This window comes from Ictidomys tridecemlineatus, chromosome 6 (assembly GCF_052094955.1).
Source record: "Ictidomys tridecemlineatus isolate mIctTri1 chromosome 6, mIctTri1.hap1, whole genome shotgun sequence".
Taxonomy (NCBI): Eukaryota; Metazoa; Chordata; class Mammalia; order Rodentia; family Sciuridae; genus Ictidomys; species Ictidomys tridecemlineatus.
The window spans coordinates 109940299-109961684 of record NC_135482.1 but is presented as its reverse complement, the minus strand read 5'-3'; the positions used below and the strand labels follow the sequence as shown (position 1 = coordinate 109961684).

Genomic DNA, 21386 nt, shown 5'->3' with positions numbered 1-21386 from the left:
GGGACATTCACTGCCCACCAGCACCCCACCACAAAGGCCTCCTTCCACAGAGCTCTCATGCCATCTTTTTAGAGTGCACATCAGGTCCCACCTGGGCTCCAAACGGCCTCCTCGGGTCAGGGAAGGGCCCAGGTCTTTGGATTGCATCTCCTACACACTCCTGGGGCTGCTCCAGAGCTCTGGCCCCAGGGGCTGCTCCCACCAACCAGGACTGTCTTCTGGCTGCTCCTTCACTTCCACTGGACCTTGGTGTGGTGGTCGCCCTCTCTTATGCCATCTCAGTTCAAATACCTCCTCCCCAGGTAGACCCTCCTGCCCACCAAGCAAGGCAGACTGCCCGGTCACTTTTTGTTCCTTATCCTATTTCATTTTCTTCAAAACACCATTTTCTGAAGTTACCTTATTTACCCCTTTCGTCACTAGGCTTTATGGATTGATTGAATTACATCTTGACTGTCTTCCTCCAGCATCACATCTTGAGGGCAGGGGCACTGTCTTGTGCCCTCCTGTTGTTTTAGTCAGCTTTTTCATTGCTGTGAATAAAAGATCTGACCAGAACAATTTTAGGGGAGGAGAAGTTTATTTGTGGGCTCATGGTTTCAGAGGGCTCAGTCCACAGACAGCCGGCTCCATTCCTCAGAGTGAACCTCATGGGACAGAACCTCATGGGAGAAGAGTGTGGCAGAGGGAAGAGCTCACCTGATCAGGAAGCAGAGAGGGAAGCTCTACTCCTAAATATAAAATATATACCCAAAGCTGCGCCGCCAATGCCCACCTCCTCCAGCCACATCCTACCCTCCTTCAGTTACCACTTGGCTAATCCCCACCAGGCAGTTAATTCACTGATTGGGTTAAGACTCTCACAACTCAATCATCTCTCCTCCAAACCTTCTTACATTGTTTCACTTGTTAGCTTTTGGGGGATACCTTACGTCCAAACCATAACACCTGTATTCCCAGAGCCCAGTTCAGAGGAGGTGCTAATAAAATACTTACATACTGAGCAACTGGCTGGCTAAGCTTTCATTTTAGTAGGAGAGGGAGAGAGAAAACAATTAAGCAAATAAATGTACAAGAATATCAGATGGCAGTAAGGTGCTACAAAGACAATAAAACAGGGTGACAGGAGGTCAAGGGAGAGGCCTTTGGTTTGCTTTTGGTTTATGTTTTACATAGGATGATCCAGGAAGGTATCTCTAAAGAAGTAGCATTTGAGTCAAGACCTAAGTAATGAGGGTATTCCAGCCACACAGAAAGCTGCAGGAGGAACTACAGAAAGGGAACAGCAAGTGCAAAGGCCCTGAGCTGCCCCTTTTCAAGTTGCAGAAAGGAGAACAGTGTGGCTCCTGCATAAAGCCAGTGTAAACAGTGGCCAGATCCAGTAAGGCTTACAGGCAAGGGCAGGAAATGGGGCCTGGCTTCTAAGTGCAGAGGCAACAGCCACAGGTAGGTTTTCATCAGTGAAAAGCACACATGTATATCTGTACATGTATATATGTGTGTGAATATATCTTGAAAGCATGCACGTGTATGTATGTGTGTGTGTGTGTGTGTGTGTGTGTGTGTGTGTTTGTGGGTTGATTGATGTATTCACAAGTGTCCCTGGGTTTTGATGCATGTGTGTGTGCATATGCACGTTGTCAGGAATCCACCGTAGTCAGTAAATTTTCCTGTTCCTTTCTTGGCAGATTCTCAAACTGTGCCCCAAAAAGAAGAGCTCCTCCACATACACCTTCTGCAAGTCAGTTGGCCTGCTGGGCATGCAGTTCCACCTCTTTGAGAACGAGTGTAAGTCCCCCCCTCTTTTTTTGGTGGTAGTGCTGGGGATTGAACCCAGGGCCTTGTGCATGCCAGGTAAACACTCTACCAACTGAGCTATATCCCCAGGTCTGGAGTATAAGTCTTGAGGATGAATGAATGACCCTGAGACAGGCACATGGGGGAGTGGGGGAAGTAGAGGGAAAAGGGCTGGGGGGGGCAGGTGAAGGGGCAAGTACCCAAAGACTCCATCCCTTCCCCACATCTGGCTGGCTCTAGCCTTGATGCTGCTGTTGCTCACAACCCTTGGGGTCCTGGGGCTGGTTTCCAGATTACTCTCATGGCATCACACTGGTGACCCCCATCTCGGGCTCTGAGAAGAAGCAGATGCTACACTTCTGTGCCCTGGGCTCTGATGAGATGCAGAAGTTCGTGGAGGACCTGAAGGAGTCCATCGCTGAGGTGACAGAACTGGAGCAGATCCGGATAGAGTGTAAGGATACGGTGGCCTGGGACTCCCCGAGGTGGCCAGCAAGGCCAGCTTATAGACAGACATGCCTCTTGCTCTTGGGAGCAGCCCCATTCTGCCCCTGCCCCACTTTGGACCCGCCCACACTCCCCACCTTTGCCTCTCCCAGCACCACCCACAGGCTGCTGGACAAATGGGGCTGATGTGGGTGTGGCTGTACAGTTAAATGAGGCACACTGGAGCGTGCACACAAGCGGAACCCAGGGCTTCACACACAAACACACACACACACACACACACACACACACACGCTAAGCAACCACTCCACCACCCAGCTACACCAGGTGAGGGGTTTTGAGCAAGGGGTCAATATGACAGGGCATCATTTTTGGAACACCTGCTAGGTGCAAGGCAGTTTATCTATATTCTGCTATTCCTGGCAGTGACCTTGAAGACAGATGTATTTGTCCCACCTTAGAGATGAGGTTCAGAGAAGGAATTAGTATGTCCAGGTCATGTCTGTGAGAAGTGGAGGAACTGGCATTTGCATTTTAAGTCTGGTTTCAAGGTTCTTGTTCTTTCTACTCTGAGATTGGGAGAAGACGTTCTGTTTATAGTTTCCTAAGAAAATAATTGAAATCAGAGTAAAATAAAAACCACCAGATATAGCTTAGGTCACTGCATGGTGAGGCTAAATACATGCACATTCCTTTCTGCAGTGTTTGCTCATTTGAGTTCTGTGCTGTCACAAACGGACTCTTTTCAGGGGCTGGAGTGGATACCCAGGAGGCCACCTTAGCTGTTGTTCTAGAACATTCTCAAGGATGTTTCACATCTCTTATGGTCAAAACATCTCAAGTGGCTTCCACACTGCCCTGGGGAGCCGTTGCACACTCCCAGCACTAGCAGTTGCTGGAAGAGACATCTTTTTTTCCCATCAGCTGTAGGGCAGCCTGTAAATCCCTTCCCAAAGCAACTGAGGAGCTGATATTGTCAGGATCTGCTGTGTCCAGAGGGGAACATCCCCTCCTGCTGGCCAAGGGAGCAGGGAGAAAGACTTAGGTTCCTTTTTCAGTCTTCAGGTGAAGACAAAGGGAGGAGAGATGATAGGCTGGCCATGGGGCAGGCAGGAGAGGAAGTCAGAAAGCGAAAGAGAAAATGGAAGCCAGTAGCAGCTACCATGAATTGAGCATCACTGCATGCCAGGCACTGGGCTGTAGACAGAGCCTATCAGTTTTCACAACCACTTTCCACGGGTGTCTATTAATCTCATTTTTAAAACAAGGAAACCAAGGCTAATAGAGCTTAAGAAAGGTGTCCAAGTTCTCAAGGTAAGTGACAGCAAGCGGCGCACCCAGTTTCTGCAGACTTCTTGTACGTAATTATGATGCTAATTTCTCCAAAGCCCAGAAGGCCCTCTGGAACTCTCCAACAATTCTCAGTTCAGTAAAAATATGAAGTATTGATGGATGTTGTGATTCAGGCAATCGGGACAGATTATTCTGGTTTGGGGGCTTTCAGTTCAGTGTCCCCGGATTCTAGACAACCAGAGAGACAGAAAATGGAACCCAGGAGAGCAGCTTTAATAAAAGGAACTTGAGTTATGTCTCCTGGCACAGAGAAGCTGGAGGAGTTATTTAATAATGACTGTCGGATCTCCAGTGATGGTGACTGGCAGTTTTCTAACACCACGGGGAGAACGAGATGGAACAAGTTTCCAGTCCAGGGAGAGGCATTAAAGTGGAATGCCAAGATAGATGTCCTGGCCACACGGGCTGTGCAAGCCCTACAGATGCCCAGGTAGGCAGAATCTCCTTCTTGAGAGAGAGCTTTGAGCACATGCAGAAGCCCAGTAGCTGGGGTGAGCTCAGTTCTTCTAGATACACATGGATGGACTAGATATCACCGACTTTGTCTTCCCTGCAGAGAGGCACAGAAAGCTAAGATAATGGGCCTAATGTAACACAGCTAGGGAGCGTCAGAGCCAGGATTCCAGCCCAGGTAGTTCACCTTCCTCAGACTAGCCTCTTCCCCTGCCCCTCGGGCATTTCAGCAGATCTTGCCATCCAGATGTACAGATGAGACTGTGGCCCCAGAGAAGAGTTAACTGGACCTTGAGTGCCATGCCAGACCCTAAGGTCCCTCCCTGTAGCATGTAGTAGGGCTCTCCTAGTCCTCTTCCGGCTCTCCCCACTTTTCCTTGCTCACCTCTGTGGGGTAGAATTTAGGGTTCCTGTCTGTTCATGGCCTCTACCTTCTTCAGGGGAGCTGGAAAAGCAGCAGGGAACAAAGACGCTCTCCTTCAAGCCTGGGGGAGCCCAGGTGGACTCACAGTCGAAGCAAGGATCGCCTACAGGTGAGCCTCAGCTCTGCCCCGGGTCCCTGGCCCACATGGACACTTGAGGCATTTGCACCTGGCTCCTGGGTGATTTGGGTGGGAAACGTGCCCCTTTCTCTGGCCATTTCTTTCTGTTGTGGAGCTCCAGGGTTGCTGTCTTTAATCTCATGGGCTTCAGTAGGGAAATGACAAGGAAGGTGAGAGAGAAATCTATCCATCTATCCAAACTGCACCAGAGTTCTGGAGCCCATGAGAAATGTCACAATGCACTTTGGAGAAATCAAGTCCTGGCCCCAGATGGGAGGAGCAGGGTAAGAAGGAAGGATGGCCAGGAGGGTCTGGGTCTGATCTTGAATCTTGCTGTGCCCCGTGCAGAGCCCTATTCTTTCCCTAATGAGCCCCAAGCCCAAGTCAGCCTACCCCAAGATCCAGATGAGCCTCAAACTCAACTCCTTCAAATTGAATTGTTTCCTGGCCAAGTTGAATAAGCTTCAGACATGTCCTTTTGCCATGTTCTCTATACCTGCTTCTCCCAACCCCTACCATGCCCCCTCCTTCTACCTGCTGCCCCGACTTTGTTCATCATTTTCAGGGAGCACCACCTCCCTCACACCAGCACCAAATAAAAGGAATGGGGAGAGATGGCATGAGACTTACAACCCTTCCCAACAGAACCCCAGCAAACCATCCAGAACCGTTCAATAACCCAGTCATTCAGTGTCACGTTCAAAAAATGCCTACCGAGTATCTGCTGCTCTACAGGGAGCACCAGAAGACCAGGGTCACAGTAAGGTGTCAGCCTGAGCTGAGAAACTCCAGTGGGTTCCATGTGGTCTCAAACCCTCCAGATACAGGGACTGGTCACACCAGCTAGGACTTGGGATTCACTTCCAAGCAAGACATGGGGCTCTTTTTTGCTGCACGGAGATTCTTACTATAACTGTGATCTTTGGGGATGGTTGGACCTGCCCTGGTGCATCCATAATTCTCTGCCCAGCCTGTTAGGGCGCCCCTTTGTTTCTATAAGGTCATAGGATGCGGGTCACTGTTTTTTGCAGGGCAGTCTGAACCCCACAGCTGGCCCTCAGCTGTGATTCACCCCTTCTCACCCACAGCCTGTATCCCCGCTGGCCTCTCTTTTGGGAGCTGCAAGCACAGGTCAGGCCAGGATGCGCATCCCCAGGGAATTGGCCATCGGTGGCCTCAGCCGCGAGGTGTTTCTCTTTCCCAAACAGTGGTGCTGCTGCCTCTTGCATTTTGGAAAACAGAGGGCTGCACATTGGCAAGGGGAGCTGGCACCCCCAGGAGTTGAGAAATCAGAGGGGCTCCTGCTGGGGGTGGGTGGAAACCATCAGTGACTTAGCCAGAAAAGTCATCAAGCTGTCCCTGGGGGTCCGCAGGGTCCCTGCTGCTGTGCCAGGCTAGGCAGAATGCCTTACTAGTAATTACAGGCCATTATCGGCTCTGATGCGTGTGGGGCACCATGTTTTGAACGGTGCAGGCCTCAGCTGATCAAGTCCTCACCACTCAACCAAGTCACAGGGATAGAAACAAAGTCAGGCTTCTCCCTCAAGGGGCCTGTGGGTGAAGGAGGCAGATTACCATGATACCCACAAACCAGGACTCACCCCATCAGCCAGCTTTCCTAGTCCATTTTGGAAAGGCTTTGACTGTGGGGAATTAGACTCCACAATGTCAACATCAGACCTCTGCCAGTGTGTGGAGGCCCAGAGATATGCAGCATCTTGCCCAGATCACACAGCCACTGAGTGGTAGAACTGAGTTCCTGCTGCATGGAGATTCTTACCTGGACAGTGCAGCCTGTCATCGGCAAGATGGCACTTACGGTATTGCTGCCCTCGACAGCCAACAACAGAGATGCTGGAGGGGAGGAGTAGGGTGGGCCAGGTTTCCCTCCGGGACTGGTAGAGAATGAGCCTATGCTGTTTGCATTCAAAGCCAAAAGGGAAGCCGCGCTGGGGGAGAAGCCGGTGGAGAGCTCAGGGGAGGTAAGTGGAGGCCTGGTTGTGTCCAGGTGAGTGAGTCTGTGCCCCTCTTGTCCTTCTTCTCACCGTCTCTGTTGTTTCTCTTCTCAGGTATTAATCAATGCCTCCCCAGCCCGACTCACCATTTTACCAATTTCAAGAGATACAATTAAAAGTTACTGCTAGCCTGGGTAATGCCACTCTTCCAGCCCCTAGTTAAGCTGCAAGCACTTTCTGCCCACTCCCCAGCCCAGCCCTCCTTGCCCATTGCCCTCCAAGGCCGAGCTCCCAGACCAGCCCCATGGAAACAAAGCCCATGACACCCCCGCGTCCCTCCCACCCATCCTGTCCCCGTATCTACTTCCCCAGCAGACTCTCCACGGCTCTCCAGTGTTTGCTGTGTCCTCCATCCATCCCCGTAAGAGGGAGCCTGGGTTCCCGCTAGAGAGTCACCCACTAAATCCCCAAAGTGAACATTTCTCCGGCAGACCAGCCCTTTTGGATACTTCCTAGGAAAGATGGAGAATTGAGGGTGGAAACAAGGGAGGAGGAGGAGGAGGAGCTTCTCCTCGGAACATCTGGTCCCCCAGAAAGCTGGCCCCGGGGGACAGTGATGTGCACAGGAAAAAAGGAGTCAGACTTGGGCTGGGTCATCTTAGGGGTCTTCCTGGGGGGAGAGCTGATGAATATGAAGACCAGCTGTGTTGGAGGCAGAGGGTGGTGTCCCTCCCTAAGCCACCCAGGAAGGGACTGGGGAAGTAGCCTCTGGTCCCTGCCAGCCCCAGGGTGTCTCCCCTGTGGGGGACCATGGAGTGGCCCTGGCATGTTGCTGGGTCCCAGCTCTCCACACTGGATCCTCACACCCCTGTGAGACCCAACCTTACTCCTTTGCTGCCAGGCCCCTGGGGACCTCTAACTGCTCATACAGATGATCCTTTCCCAACCCCCACTTCAAAGTGGAGGCTCCCACCCAGCTCAATAAGGGAGGAGCCCCACCTGGAGTCTGCCCAAGTCCTGGGAAGCCACAGGATGTCCTGGGGAGATCAGTTTCTTCTCTGTCCCCTTGGCCCCCACCCCCCCACACACGTGTGTCTGGAGGAGGCACCTTTACTCGGAGGAGCTTCCTGCCCCAGCAGCTGACCAGCCCCCAGGGTGGGTATTCCATCCCCCACCCTCCTCTCCCCATCTTCCTGCAGCTGCCCATTCTCAGCCTTGCAGATAAACACGCCCAGTTACCAGCCCACCGGCTTGTTCCGCCAGCCCTGCCCCAGCCTGAGCCCCGGCTGCCCAGGGAAGACCCCAGTTGAACACCCTATCTCCCCTCCTGCCTGCCCTTAGGGGCCATGTGGCTATCTGCAAGGCTGCTACACCTCAGCTAGCTCCAGGGCCCTGCCAGCCTCTGCTCCCCTGCACAGAGAGCAGCCTCTCTACCCCATGGCCTCTCGGCTGGACCCCAAGCTCTCGTCCTCTGCCCTCTCCTCCATCATTGCCTGGCCGAGCCCTCTGGCAGGCGCTTCTCCATCTTCTCTGAGCTATTCTGAGCTGCTACTCATGTTCCATCCTCTCTCTCTCTTCTCTTTCTTTCATGAGCAGGGAGGTGAGAAGGGGGTTAAAGTGATAGGGAATTTTGCTGTCACGTCCTGCTTTTCACTTACTGACCATCAAAAACAAAGGACCCAGATTGGGGTGGGGGCTGCCATGCAGCAGAGGAGAACTAGAGCAGGAGGTGTAGGGAGCTGCTGGAAGAAGCCAAGAGCTTCCAGCCTCCTGGGAGCAGCCGAGGAGGAGGACCAGGAAGGCTGGGTCTGGGCTAAGTGACCAGGTGTTCTCCTCGAGAGGGAGCACTGTGAAGGTGGGGACCGGGAGGCAGATGGGCCCTGAGCTTAGCTTGGCTGTTCTCAAGCCACTTATCTCCTGGGGAATAGTTCAAAATACCAGCAGGTGGGGGAAGGTGCCCATGACCTCGGGCAGTGGCTTCTGCCGAAGCGAGGACCACAGAGGCTCCGTGAGAGGAAGGGTGGCCCCTAGCTGTGCCCTCTCCTGCCATGTGTCTGGAGGCACCTTCATTTGTTTAGGGGGATCTCAGACCTGGACAGTCAGCCTAGGACTGTGCAGTAGGAAGCTGAGGGTGAAGGAGAAAGCCTGTCAGGTGCTGATGGTGGCAGTGGGGCCTGAGAATCCTGAGGGGAAGGCACAGGTGGGGAGCCTTGAGAGGGAAGCAACCCATTGGAAGGACCTGTTTCCAGAAAAGGGGTCCCTGAAATTATACCTTTAGCAATAAACAGAACTAGGGAATGCTGGGTGAGGGCTCAGAGATAGTTTGAGATTGGACCACCCAGTCTAGGCCTGAGATAAGTCCCCCTCCCTGCAGCTTCAATGTCCTCCTTTGCACGGTGAGCAGCTGGCCCCAGGTGGTGCCCAGGCACAGCTGACAGAAGCCTCCTCAGAGAGGGGAAGGGTTCCACCCACCCCCGCTCAAAAGGCCCCAATGTCTGGAGAGGATCTGATGTGTCACATCTATAGGTTGGGGGCTTGGGTGTGGCATGGAACAAGATAAGGAATTAAATCCTTCTCCTTCCAGAAAATTCTAGCCCCCCTTGCCGCCCATTTTCTCCACCTTGCCCTGCTAGCGGGATGAGGCCCGGGAAGTTCATACTGACCTCCGTAGTCTTACCATCCAGGTCACCTCCTCCTGTTCCACCCAAGGGATAAACAGGAGAGCCTCTCCCCTTCTGTAGCAAAGCCTAGATTGAGGTGGAAAGGAGGGTGGGGCCTGACTCTGCCCTAGGCTGCCTGGGTTGCTCTTGAACTCAGGGTCATGGGCTTGAGTAGTCTAGGAGGATGGTTGGCCCAGAACGCCCCTTTCAGGGTCCCCAGCATTCTGAAGTTGGGGCACCTCTAGGTCAATAGCCATGAGGCTTCCTCTTCAGTGAAGCTGGAGAGAGGAAATGGGATTGAAGAATCCAAAACACCAGGCTCTGCCCCCGTGCCCCATCCGGGACAGTGTCTACACAGTGTCTGCGAGGCCCTGAGCAGATACAGATCATGACCCCTACCTTTCAAGCTTGGTCAGTACAGAGGGCCATAGGAAGGAGTTAGCCCTTGACCTAGAGCTTCCCAGCAAGTCCATGAAATCCAACTGCAGATTCAGGCAGACCCCATCTCACAGATGAGGAAACGGAGGCCTGGAGTGCTATGGTTGCCTGTGGACGGTCTCTTACCTCCTCTGTCCCTGCTGCACAAGAGCCAGAGTCAGAACCAGTTCTCCTCTGGGTAGAGAGATGGGTCGCGGGTCAGAGAAAGGGCCGAGAGTGAGGGAGGGAGGCAAAGGGAGGCTCAGGGTAGCCAGTCCTAGCAGCTGGGAATTAGTCTTGTAACATTTCACGCTTCTCTGGCTGTTTCTAAACTAGGTGTCAATTCACAACAGGCTTCAAACGTCCCAGCACCACCCCGGGCTGGGGGCCGAGAGGGGAGCACCGCAGCTGCCAGACCTGCAGCCTAGCCCCTTGAGAGAGCAGCCCCCACCGCTGCCACCACCACCCACGCCCCCAGGCACCCTGGTGCAGTGCCAGCAAATTGTCAAGGTCATTGTCCTGGACAAGCCCTGCTTGGCCCGCATGGAGCCCCTGCTGAGCCAGGCTCTCTCCTGCTACGCCTCATCCTCTTCTGATTCCTGTGGCTCCACACCTCTGGGCGGCCCAGGCTCCCAGGTCAAGGTCATCCACCAGCCTCCACTGCCCCCGCCCCCACCCCCCTACAACCACCCACACCAGTTCTGCCCACCGGGCTCCCTGCTGCATCGGCGCCGCTATTCCAGCGGCTCAAGGAGCCTGGTGTAGACTCTGTCCCCCAGCACCCTACTGTCCTAGGAGAGCTGTCCACTGGGGGGGACTTGGGCTGTCCTTCGCTGCTCCCCACACCCTGGCACGATGTGTTCCTGGTCACTGATCACCGTCATTTTGGAAAGAACCCCAATCCCTGGCATATGGGTTTGCTTGGTCCAAACATCCTCCCCTTACTCAGTTGAGCACCCCCTCCCCCAAGAGGGGGAGACACCACCCACACTCCTGGGCCCACATGGCCAGATGAGGCGACACCTCCTCTTCCTGTGGCTACCACTCTCCCCAGTTGGCCCATGAATTGAAGAAGACCAGAGATGAGGGACTAACAGGTGGCCGGCTCTAAGTCTCTTAGTGGCCAGTGGCCAGCAGCAGAGCTGTGGATAGAAGGCAGCTGCCTCACAGCCCCAGGACCAGAGGCATCTGTGGCTGAGTGGAGGAGAGTAGACCCTGGTCCCTGGAGGTACCAGTGAGTGGGAGATGTGAGAAGGGGGACTTTCTCTGCTGCCCCTGTCCCCCAAGCCTGGCAGTCTCAGGGGGCTTCTCCATGGTTCCTCCAAGACATTGGCTGTTCTGACCATGTCTTCCCCCCTCTCCTCTTCCTGGGGCTTTTCCTGAGCTGGCCTGACTCCAGGAGGGCTTCAAGAAAGGGAAAGGGGAGCACTGCGCTGTCTCTGGGCCAGGTCAACAGGGCCATGGAATTGCTGGATCATATATCTGCCAAATGCACTTTTTAAAAGCATTTCTCAATCTCCTGGCCCATAAATATTACCCAGTCAATGCCAAGAGCACACAGGCCCTGGCACATAAATACACACGAGAACCAATGTGGAAGCAGAAACAAGGGGATGAGACAGTGATTTGCCCAGCAGAGCTGCCACTTGGTCCTGAGGCAGGGCTCCTTTTTGCATGACTCTGTGGCCTCCAGGAGAGGCTTGGGTGCGGAGGCAGGCAGGAGAAGTGGGGCTCCAGAGGCACTGCATCTCCCCTGCTACCCCCAGCCTTTAAATAGTCCCCCCTTCTGGAAGGTATGGACCCACTTCCAGTAGGGATGGCTAAGAGTCCTGGACTCTCAAAATTGCAAAGGACTATAATCCTGGTAACCCAGGAGGCTGAGGCAAGAGGATGCAAGTTCAAGGCCAGCCTGGGCAACTTAGTGAATTTTCTCAAAATTTAAAAAAAATGGGGTTGTAGCTCAGTGGTAGAGCAGGGTTCAATACCTAGTACCAAAAAAAAGAAGAAGAAGAAGAAGAAATTGCAAAGGAGCCAAGCAGAGCTCACTGACTTCCCAGGGCAGAGCAGAATCAGAGCTAACCTCAGGTGGCCACATGGAGCCCAGGGAAGTGTCCTCTGCCCAGTCAGATGAAAGGCAGCCCATCCTCCAAGACCACGGGGCAGTGCCGTCCTCCCGAGTCATGACCCTTCCAGGAAGTGTCTATCTCAAGCCAGGCCCGTCTCTAGTCCACTGTCGCTCCTTCATTAAGATTCCCCCACCCCATCTCCCACTCAGAGCCTGTTTTTAAAGCACCCAGAAAGATACAGTGAATATTGCCCAAGTCTGAATTGAATTGGCTTCTCCCAGCCCCTACTGCACACCCCAACCTGCAGTACTCTGGGCCAGGTAGGAGGCACACATAATTCCTGGCTCTCGGAGAGGCCAGATGACCTAGTTTCTTATGTACATGTGTGGTCACCCAGACGTCATTATGATGTCACCCGGTGAGTTTATTTCTGTCTTTGTCGGCCCAATTTCCATAACTCATAACTTGCAGCCAATTTGCTGGCTCCCCTGGGGGCTCCCAGCCCATCTGCTCCTCCCTGTCCTGGCTGCCTTGGCCCCCTGCAGGGTCTTTTCTGTAACAGGAATGTTCCAGTCAAAGCCTGGGGAATGGAGCAGCTGACAGACGGACAGATGGGGTGCACAGGTCAGACACCTTATCGCCCTTGGCTCAGAGGTGTCAGGGCCTGGGGAGGAAGTAGAGTTGCAGTATGGAAATGGATAAATCTTGAATGAAGGTGAAAATTATGAATAGGAGGCAGGGTATGAGCTATAAAAGAATGAGCTATGAGCGCAGGTAGATATATTTGTGGGGTAGGAACCGTGGATGCCAAGGGCTGTCGAGGAAGGGGCACAGCCCAGACAACTTGGTCCCCATCATCTGGACCAAGGTCTCTTGCTCACATCATGCTTCAAGCTGAAAAAGTGCCCTCCCTTCCTGTTGATGGGCACAGTAACACTGCCCCCTAAAGGCCTGACTTTCCACGGCAGGGGTCTTTGGGTTGGCACATGTGTGTACTCCATCTGCAAAGGCAGCAGATCAGCATGGGGTCCTGGGCACCCAGCAGTTCTGAGCAGGGAGGGACTCTGACCCCCTGGTCACCTAGGGCAGGAGACAGCTGGGCCTCCTCACCGTCAGGGGAAGTCAGAATTCCCAATGTCTCTAACTTCCCTCCCCACTCAGCCAGCAGGCTAAGTCTGGGACCTTTCTCTGTCCTTTTCCACAGAGACCTAGGAGAAGCCTCCTGTCCCTCCCCATGACAGTGGTTCAGTCCTCTCAGAGGGCCTGGCAGAGATGCCCTTGGGCCCTCCTGCTCTCCCAAGAGGGCAGTGGAGTGCTGACTGAGCCCCCAGACCCCATCACCCCAAGATGGCCCCACTTCATCAACTCTCTAGGCCTTACTTTAGGGGACTTGGTACCCTCTCCCAATTTATCCACCTGGCCTCAACTCCAGAATTGAGAGTGGGGGATGAAACTAGCTTTCCCACCAGCTTTTGGCCAAGTCCCACCTTCAGGCCTGAAACAGGCCCGGCCCCAGCAGCTTGTCCCAGAAGCCTGCCTGTCTGTCTGTCTGTTCACAGAGATGTCTTGCTCCCGCACACACTTTTCGGCCCTGGGCCTTTGATCCCTCACCCACTTGTCCCCCAGAGCCTGCCAGGATGTCTCTTGTGCCCAGTAGGCCTCCCTGACAACCATCCATCCGTCTGTCCCTGTGTTCAGCTGTGTGTCCCTTCTCGCTGTGCCCCTCCTCCCCGCGTACACCGTTCACCCCACTGGAGAGACACCTCTCTAGGAAAAGTCAGGGTGGCTGCACCCAGCAACTAATCCAAATGGCAAATATTTTGTAACAAAATAGCCCAGAGGTATTTTATCTGTTCAATTCATAGAGTTTTAGAGATTATATTGAAATATGTCACTTGAGCCAACGGTGTCTGTTGTTTCATTTGTTTTCACAGAGGGAGGACCCACCTCAAATCAGAGCATCTTCCTGGTTAGGGTCGGGTCAGAGGATGTACCGGTGCCCTTGATGTTTCCCCAATCTTTCACCTGAACCTGTTGCCCTTTCATTCAGGAAACGGGGCTGGCCAGACCAGACCCTGCCATCGGGTTTCAGCCTCTGGGAGTTGATGTCAGGTGAAAAATCACCTGAGGTTAATGATCATATCTTGTCAGTGGGATGGGTCCCTCCACCCAATGGACTCTTGCTCTCCACTGCCTTCTTGGGGCGGCTGGGGGTGTCAGGCTTCTCTCCTTCACCGTGGCAGCCATTCCAGGATTAAGTATTTATGTGACATTGTTGGGAAGTCCTGGATGGGGAAGGTAAGGACTGGTCATCTAATGGGGGTGCACTAGGGCAGAGCTGGGGAGCAGGGCCAGGAGATTGCCTGTGGGTCCAGATCTGCCTCTTCCACCGCTGCTATCACCACACACACACACACACACACACACACACACACACACAGAGCCAGTTAAGAGACCAGGTTACAATGGAGACTGGAGGCAGCTGCAGAGGGAAGAAGTATCACAACAATCAGTGTGCACCGAGGCAGTGAGGGGGTGGAGGCTAGGACCCTCCCAGCCTCCTTGATCAAGGGTCAAGGGAGCCCATCCCACTGAGCAGATTGGATCATTAACCTCAGGTGATTTTCAGTTACCCAAGTGTAAAACCTAATGACAGGGTCTGGTTTGACAAGCCCCTGGGGTATACTGTTCCTGAAATGGAGGGGCAACAGGTTCCAGTGGAAAGATTGGGGGGAGCATTGTTGGGGAATGTAATTGGAGCCACAGAGAGCAATTTGGCAAACATTTCCTGAGCCCTATCACGTGCCTGCCAGGTCTCCTGCTGGGAGCTGCCAGAGATGCCAAGATTCTGAGAAGGATAAGACAATAGCCCATGGCTATAACACAGGGTGAGGGGACTCTGAAACGTGGGCTCCTGAGAGACACAAGGGCTTGACTGAGTCAGAGCCACGTGCAGTGCTCAGCCCAGCTCTGCTCTTTGCTCCACGGTGAGGTCCTGTTTTCTCCTAACTGGGGACAGAAGAAAGAGCCTTGCTGAGTCACCAGAGGACCTCACTGAGGAAGGAGAGGTACCTGCAAGCAGGCTCCCAGCTCTCCTGGGGACCAGAACTCTGAATGCCCAGAAATCTAGACAAACCTAGTGGTCCCACTGTCCCCTGTAAAAGGGGACATGACCTTACACTTTTCCCAGGAAATAGGAAATTCCAGAAGAAGCAGAAGCCAGCTAGGACCTGTCCTATCCTGGGAATTCTATGACCCAGGAAGCTGAGGACTGACCCCTGGAGAATACCCTGGAGGGGACCTAGCTCAGGCCAGCCCTGGGAGAGGGCCTGCAGCCAAAAGAACCCCACTGTTCAGATGCAGGCGGGCTACACTGGTCCAACTTTCTGGCCCCTGAAGTCATCTAGGAGGAATTCCTATCCCTCCAGTGAGAATGGACACCATCCTATTCTAACAAAACCCTCCAAATCCCTCTGGATCCATCTGCCATTGAGATGGAAAGCTCTGATCCTTTTTGTGATGGTGGAAATTCACACTCATCTGTCATTGACTTTGAATTTTTGCAGGAAGGGGGTCCCGGGATTTATGGGTTTCTGGCTGAGAGCAACAGGCCAAACGAGACGGCAGTGCTAGAAACTAGGGTGAATTCAATAACAAGCTTGTGCACACCTGCCAGCCAGCACACACCTTCCACCTTCCAAGTGTCTGGGCATACACAGTGAGTGGGATAAACAAAACTCCTGCTTACAAGTTCACACTGGGGGTGCCATCCAAAAGAAACAAGAAATGGACCCGTTATTTCAATGTAGAGGTTGGTGACCTGGTAGGGGTCATGGGGAAGGCCTGTATTAGAATGAAACTTCCCAGGGCTCTCCAAGGAGGGAATTCTCCAGTCAGAGTCAGGTCTGAGGACCAGTGAACATGTTCAAGGCCACCTCTACAGACGAGAATGAACATATCTTCATGAGACGGAAACCAAGACCATCTGCCCAAGGACCATAACCTGATATATAAATTTACTTGCATGAAAGAAAAAAAAAATCATACTTAAGTGTACAAATGGACTGAAAAACCACCTTCACTGAGGAAATCATCAAATTGGTCTTCTAAATATTCTATCCAGGTCAGGTAGTTACCAGAAGCATAGAGCAGGGAAAGAAGTGGTGTGGGGACAGGTGGTCGGGTGGCTCCTAGAGGTAGGGGTGGGGGCAGCACTAAGGCTGGGTGCACAGGCAACGGTGCTAGAGGACCCAGGCCATCACAGTAGACCCAGGAAGCAGACACCAGCAACAGTGAGGCCCAGCCACCCCAACATGGGGCACCTGCTGTCCCAACAAGTACACTTAGGTGATTCTCCTGATGAAGAAGGAGTCCATTCCAGGGCTTGGCGGTTAGCTTAGCCAGCTGGCAGTGATGTTAGTTAGCATTCCATCACTGTGACCAAAATGACTGGTAAGAACAACTTGGAGGAAGAAAAGTGTATTGGGGGCTCATGGTTTCAGAGGTCTCAGTGCATGGTTGGCCAACCTCATTGTTCTGGGCCTGAATCAGGCAGAACATCATAGTGAAAAGGCATGGTAGAAGAAAGCTTCTCTTCTCATGCGAGCCAGCAAGGAGAGAGAGGGGGGCTTGGGGAGCACACAGGAGTCAGGGGCAAAATATAATCTCTGAGGGCACACCACCTCCCACACCCCACCTGCCTACAATTATCACCCAGTACTCCTTTCAAATTATTAACCCATCAAATGAATTAATCCACTAATTAGGGTACAGCTCTCATAATCATTTCACCTCTGAATGTTCCTGCATGATCTATCACATGAGGTTTTTCGGGGGGGGGGGGGGGGCACCTCATATTTAGACCATAACAACAGTCTACTGTCCACCTCCTCCCCTGGGACCCCAATCCACGAAGACTTGGGTTTTAAGTTATAATGGGATGGATTCTGTGGCTTATTGCCAGTCAGTCTTGCAACTGACAGCCTCTCACACCTCAGCACAAACCCCACAAATCGGAAGCCAGATTAACAGCAGGGCTGGCACAGCATCAACCTGGCCGTGTGCCTTGGCATATCTACCCTCCTCTCCCAGTCCTTACAGATGTGGCTAACTGATCACTGCTTTCCGGAGCCACCATCCATCACTAGGATGTTGTTGACACCAGGATGCAATAAAATTGCCAGGCGGCCCATGATATCCTTTCCAACGGAGGCATCTTGAAGGAAGGAAGTCTCAGGGTTTCTTCCCTGTCACTGCTCTCAGATTCCTCATGGAAAACAGCTCTGCTTTTGTTCTACCAATGGAACAAAAGCCACTTAGATGCCTAGGATTGCTCTCTTGAGGACTTCACATAACTGACAACCAAATATCTTGTCCACTGGGTCCCCTCACTTATCCACTCACCTCCCATGAAGTCTTTTCCTCTACCTACAGGGCAAGCCATGGGACTGCCAGGGTCACAGGCATAAACCAGGAGAACTGGGAAGAAAGGCATCCTGAGGGCAATCCACCCCGAGGTGCATTTAGCTGCTTTAGGAGAGAGCTCCATTCTTCCCTCCCTCCAGGGAGACCCTTCAGAGAACAGGGAGGTGCTTCCTCCAGGAGAAGGTGGGGCTCAGCCAGAGCCCCAAAGCCACAAGGGCCAAGGGCTGAGTTCTTTTCTGCACCCTTCTCTTCCCAGGGACTCAGAGATAGGCCCCAAGCCCTAGCTTGGGGGCAGGAAGATTAAAAGAAGAAACAGGAATAGAGAGGGGGGCAGGTCCAGAACTGGTCCTAGCAGGAAAATTCCATTCTGGATAAGGCTGGAAGAAACAAGAACTGGAGTTCAGAGGATGGGGAGGAGGGATGGGAACTCTCTCTTTCCCATTCCCCCTGCAGGTCTGTGTGCTTTGTTCCCAAAGGAACCAGGCAGTCTAACCCCACTAGCCAACCCCGAGCACCTCAGGGCTTCCTGCTCCCATGACCCTAAGGACTGACTGATCTCAAGCCTGGCTCTGGGAAAGCCGGGAGCTAGTCACAGAAAAGTCAGGATACCCAGAAGATCATATCTTCATTCCAACTTCCTAAGAGACCTGGCTTGATCTCCTTCTCCAAAAGCCCCCATTCCATTTTCATCCAAGACAGGTGGGCCTCCCACTACCCACCGTTGGGGAGTAGAAGGCAGTGCGGAGAGACACCGTCTACCTTCACAGGGAGTTGCAGAATCCCCAGCAGGCCTGTGAGCAGACTCACAGGTAAGTTAGTGCAACTAACTAGGTTAGTGATCTTCTTACAGATATGACTATTTAGCTTAAGAAGTTCCAAAAACAACAAAACACAGTACGGGCCCAAAGAAAGTAGAAATAAGGAAATAATAAAGACAAAAGCAGCCAGGTGCAGTGGTGTTCACCTGTCATCCCAGCAGCTCAGGAGGCTGAGGTAGTAGAATCACAAGTTCAAGGCCAGGACCAGCGATTTAGCATGCCAGGCACTAAGCATCTTAGCAAGATCTTATCTCAAAAGAAAAAATTAAAAGGGCTAGGGATGTGGCTCAGTGGTAAATCAGCCCTGGGTTTAATTCCCCCACCCCGACCCCCCAAAAATTCATGACATAGGAAATACATATACAACAGAAAAGACTAACAAGTCAAAAGTTAGTTCTGTGTAACGATGAATGAAAGTGATAAACCTCTGAGAAGACTGATGGGAAAGTCAGCAGGAATAAGTAGATTGAGGACCTCCAAGGAGGACACAACGGCAAACACCACAGGGAGTTTATTGTAAGGAGAATACTAAAATAAACTGCAGATAAACCGTAAGTCTTACGATGAGACGTCTGAAAACCTTCCCAAGATTAACACTATCCTAGAAATATAAGATATCTAGAAAGATATCTTACCAGTACTCCATCAAGAAAATTTGAGATGTATGACCATTAAAGAAATTTCAATATGTAGATAAAAGTCCATCTACCACCCTCAAAAAAAAAAAAATACCCCTCACATCACTAGCCTCATGATTTTTACTGCAGTCTACCAAACATTCAAAGAACAGGCCGCTCCAATCTCATACTTTTTTCAGAAAATAAAAAGAAAGCAAGGAAGAAAGAAAAAGAACATCCCTAGGCTCCATTTCATGAGCAGAGTATGATTTTTTTTTCTTTTTTTTTTTTTGATACCAAGGGTTGAACCCCAGGGCGCTTAATCACTGAGCCACAACCCCAGCCTTTTTTTTCTATTTTATTTAGAGATAGGGCCTTGCTAAGTTGCTGAGGCTGGCTTTGAACTCTCAATCCTCCTGCCTCAGCCTCCCAAGTCACTGAGATTACAGGTGTGTTCCACCAGGCCTGGCCATCGTGTGATCTTAAAGACAAAGACAAATGCAGACAAGTACAATATGGGAAAGGAAGATGAGAGCCAATCTGGCTAAAATACAAACATTCTACACAAAGTATTAAACAGAACCTGGCGTTGAAAGGCAAAAACATGATAGACCATGACCAAGATGGGTTCTCCCCAGGAAGGAAAAGATAGTTTGAAATATTTTAAAAATTTGCTCCTACAATTCACTACATTAATAGATTAAAGAAGAAAAATAATCTGATCAACTCATAGATGCTAAAAAAGCAATCCATAAAGTTCAACACTTATTATTGATTTAAAGATAAGAAAGCAAACTTGGAAGAGAAGAAAACCTCATAGCCCAATAAACAGTGTCTACAATCACACTACATAATGGAATGTCAGGATTGCTGTCAAAACTAGGAGGGAGACAGGGAAGCCTCTGTCACCACTTCTAGTTACCAGGTAAAGGGAGACAAGAAAAAGAATAAGGAATAGTGATTGGAGAAACACAATGTCATTATTTCCAGACAGTCTGATTACCTATTAAAAAGCCTGAAAGAATATATATATATATATATATATATATATATATATATATATATATATTAGAATTAATGCAGAGGAAGAGGCTATAGACAGATAGGGAACCCAGGTATCCTGACAGCTGGCTGCCCCACCAGTCTGTCTGGTGGCTCCTGACCTTGTCCCTGGTCTCCTCCTGGAATCCCTCTCTTCACAATATACCCAGATGTCAGCAACTCTTGTTGAGGACCAGCTCCGGCCAGGCATAGTGCAGGACACCTCTGCTTAGTCTGGAGGGGTTGGTGACTTGTTGCGAGGGAATTTCCCACTACTGGTTAGGGTGTTGCTGATGTGGAATATGGAGTTGTCCTCAGAGCCAGGCCCTTTGATTCTGCCCACAGCTGCCTTCAGTTGGTGACATGGGTGTGGGCAGAGAAAGCCTCAGCATGGGACTGCGTCAGAATTCTTGGTGGGATTCTCATTTTAGCAGTGGGGTTGGACATGAACCCTATGGAAAGACCCAGGCTGGGCAGGGAATGGGCTCTTCAATTTCTGAGGATGCTCACCTCCCTCACCTGTCAGACAGGCTCTTCACACCAGATAAGTGACCTGACCCTGCTGGTGGACAGCCTGGAAGCAGAGAGAGCTGGAGTGCAGAGTACCAGGGCCCAGGGCACCAGCCCCCTCCACCCTGCACCCTTACCAGGCTTGGTTCTTGTTGGCTCCCTCTATCTTCCCCCAGCCCACGAGTCCTTCCTGGGCCTCTCTGTACCCAGGGGTAGTTAATATGCATTTCAACCCCGTCAGATCCAATCAACTCTGGTTACTTCACCGAGCAACCAACCCAGAGGGAAGTCACATAGGCTCGGTCACCAGGGAACAGGGCATGTGAGGATAGAGGGCAGCAGGGACAGAGGCAACCAGATCTCACCTGCCTCTGAGCAAGGAGAAGAGGATAAGTGGGGTTCAGGAGAGGGCTCTGGAGGGGCCAGAGGAGACAGAGATAAGGAGAAGGGCAAAAGACTTGGGGACCAGAAGAGCATGGGGAGTCATTCCTCTTCCCAATGTGCTCAGAGACCCTCGGATAAGGGGCCATGCCTGCCCCTCAAAGTGGTAGCCTCTTGTACCCTGGAAGCCAAGGACAATGTTAGTTATTGACTGCTGCTTAACCAATGAGTCCAAAACATTGTGGCTTAAAACCACAGTACACATTTCTGATCCTTCACTATGGACGGGGGCCCTCCTGGCTGGATGTTTGTAGCACAGGGCTTCTCATGAGATCTCAGGCCCTATGTCAGCCAGCTACAGTCACCCGAAGGCTTGCCTGGGACTGGAGGATCCACTTTCACAGTAGTCCGTTCAACTGGTCCACAAGTTGGTGATGGCCATTGCCAGGAGGCCTCAATTCCCTCCTCATGAACCTCTTTATTGGGTGGGTTACATGAGTGTCCACATGGATGCTCCACTCTGAGTCCACTCCGCCATATGGGAGCTGCTGTGGTCTGATACTTCCTATCTACCTTTGAAATTAAAGTTGGCCACCAGCCTTCTCTGGGAAAGGGAAGAGTGGGCAGGAAAGGGACTCTTTCCAGGGTAGATGATCAACATCGGAGGATCTACAGAGTCTACATACCAGACATCCAGGACCACCACTCCTGAGCCTCCTGCGGCCACTGCCCTCTGCTTTTCTCCTCCTGCTCAAGCCAGGGTCTAGCTTCCTCCACTGCCCAAAGTTCCACCCAGGTTAGGAATTCAGATCCACTCAAACATGAATGTGTGAAAATGTCAAGAATGGCAGGGGGTGGTGGAGCCTGTGGCAAACCAGAGAGTGACTAAGGCATTTGCTTAAAAA

The 21386-nt window shown here is 51.9% G+C and overlaps 1 protein-coding gene and 1 non-coding gene across 18 annotated transcripts in view; one reads left to right on the top strand and one right to left on the bottom strand.

Annotated features, from left to right (window-relative positions):
• Nucleotides 1-21386, top strand: part of Iqsec3 (IQ motif and Sec7 domain ArfGEF 3) — a 117080-nt gene that overhangs the window by 93099 nt on the left and 2595 nt on the right. For 2 of the 17 annotated variants that reach the window (XM_078015517.1, XM_021732133.3), the window contains 6 exons: nucleotides 1689-1788; nucleotides 2090-2251; nucleotides 4491-4583; nucleotides 6525-6574; nucleotides 6662-6741; nucleotides 9961-10095. In XM_078015517.1, coding sequence (XP_077871643.1) covers nucleotides 1689-1788; nucleotides 2090-2251; nucleotides 4491-4583; nucleotides 6525-6574; nucleotides 6662-6736 — 480 coding nt within the window. In that variant the 3' untranslated portion in view covers nucleotides 6737-6741; nucleotides 9961-10095. The other 15 variants (XM_078015516.1, XM_005333961.5, XM_078015518.1 and 12 more) reach the window with 13 other exon arrangements.
• On the bottom strand, nucleotides 1810-1885 carry Trnaa-ggc (transfer RNA alanine (anticodon GGC)). Its single transcript has one exon. It is a non-coding gene; the product is annotated as a tRNA-Ala (tRNA).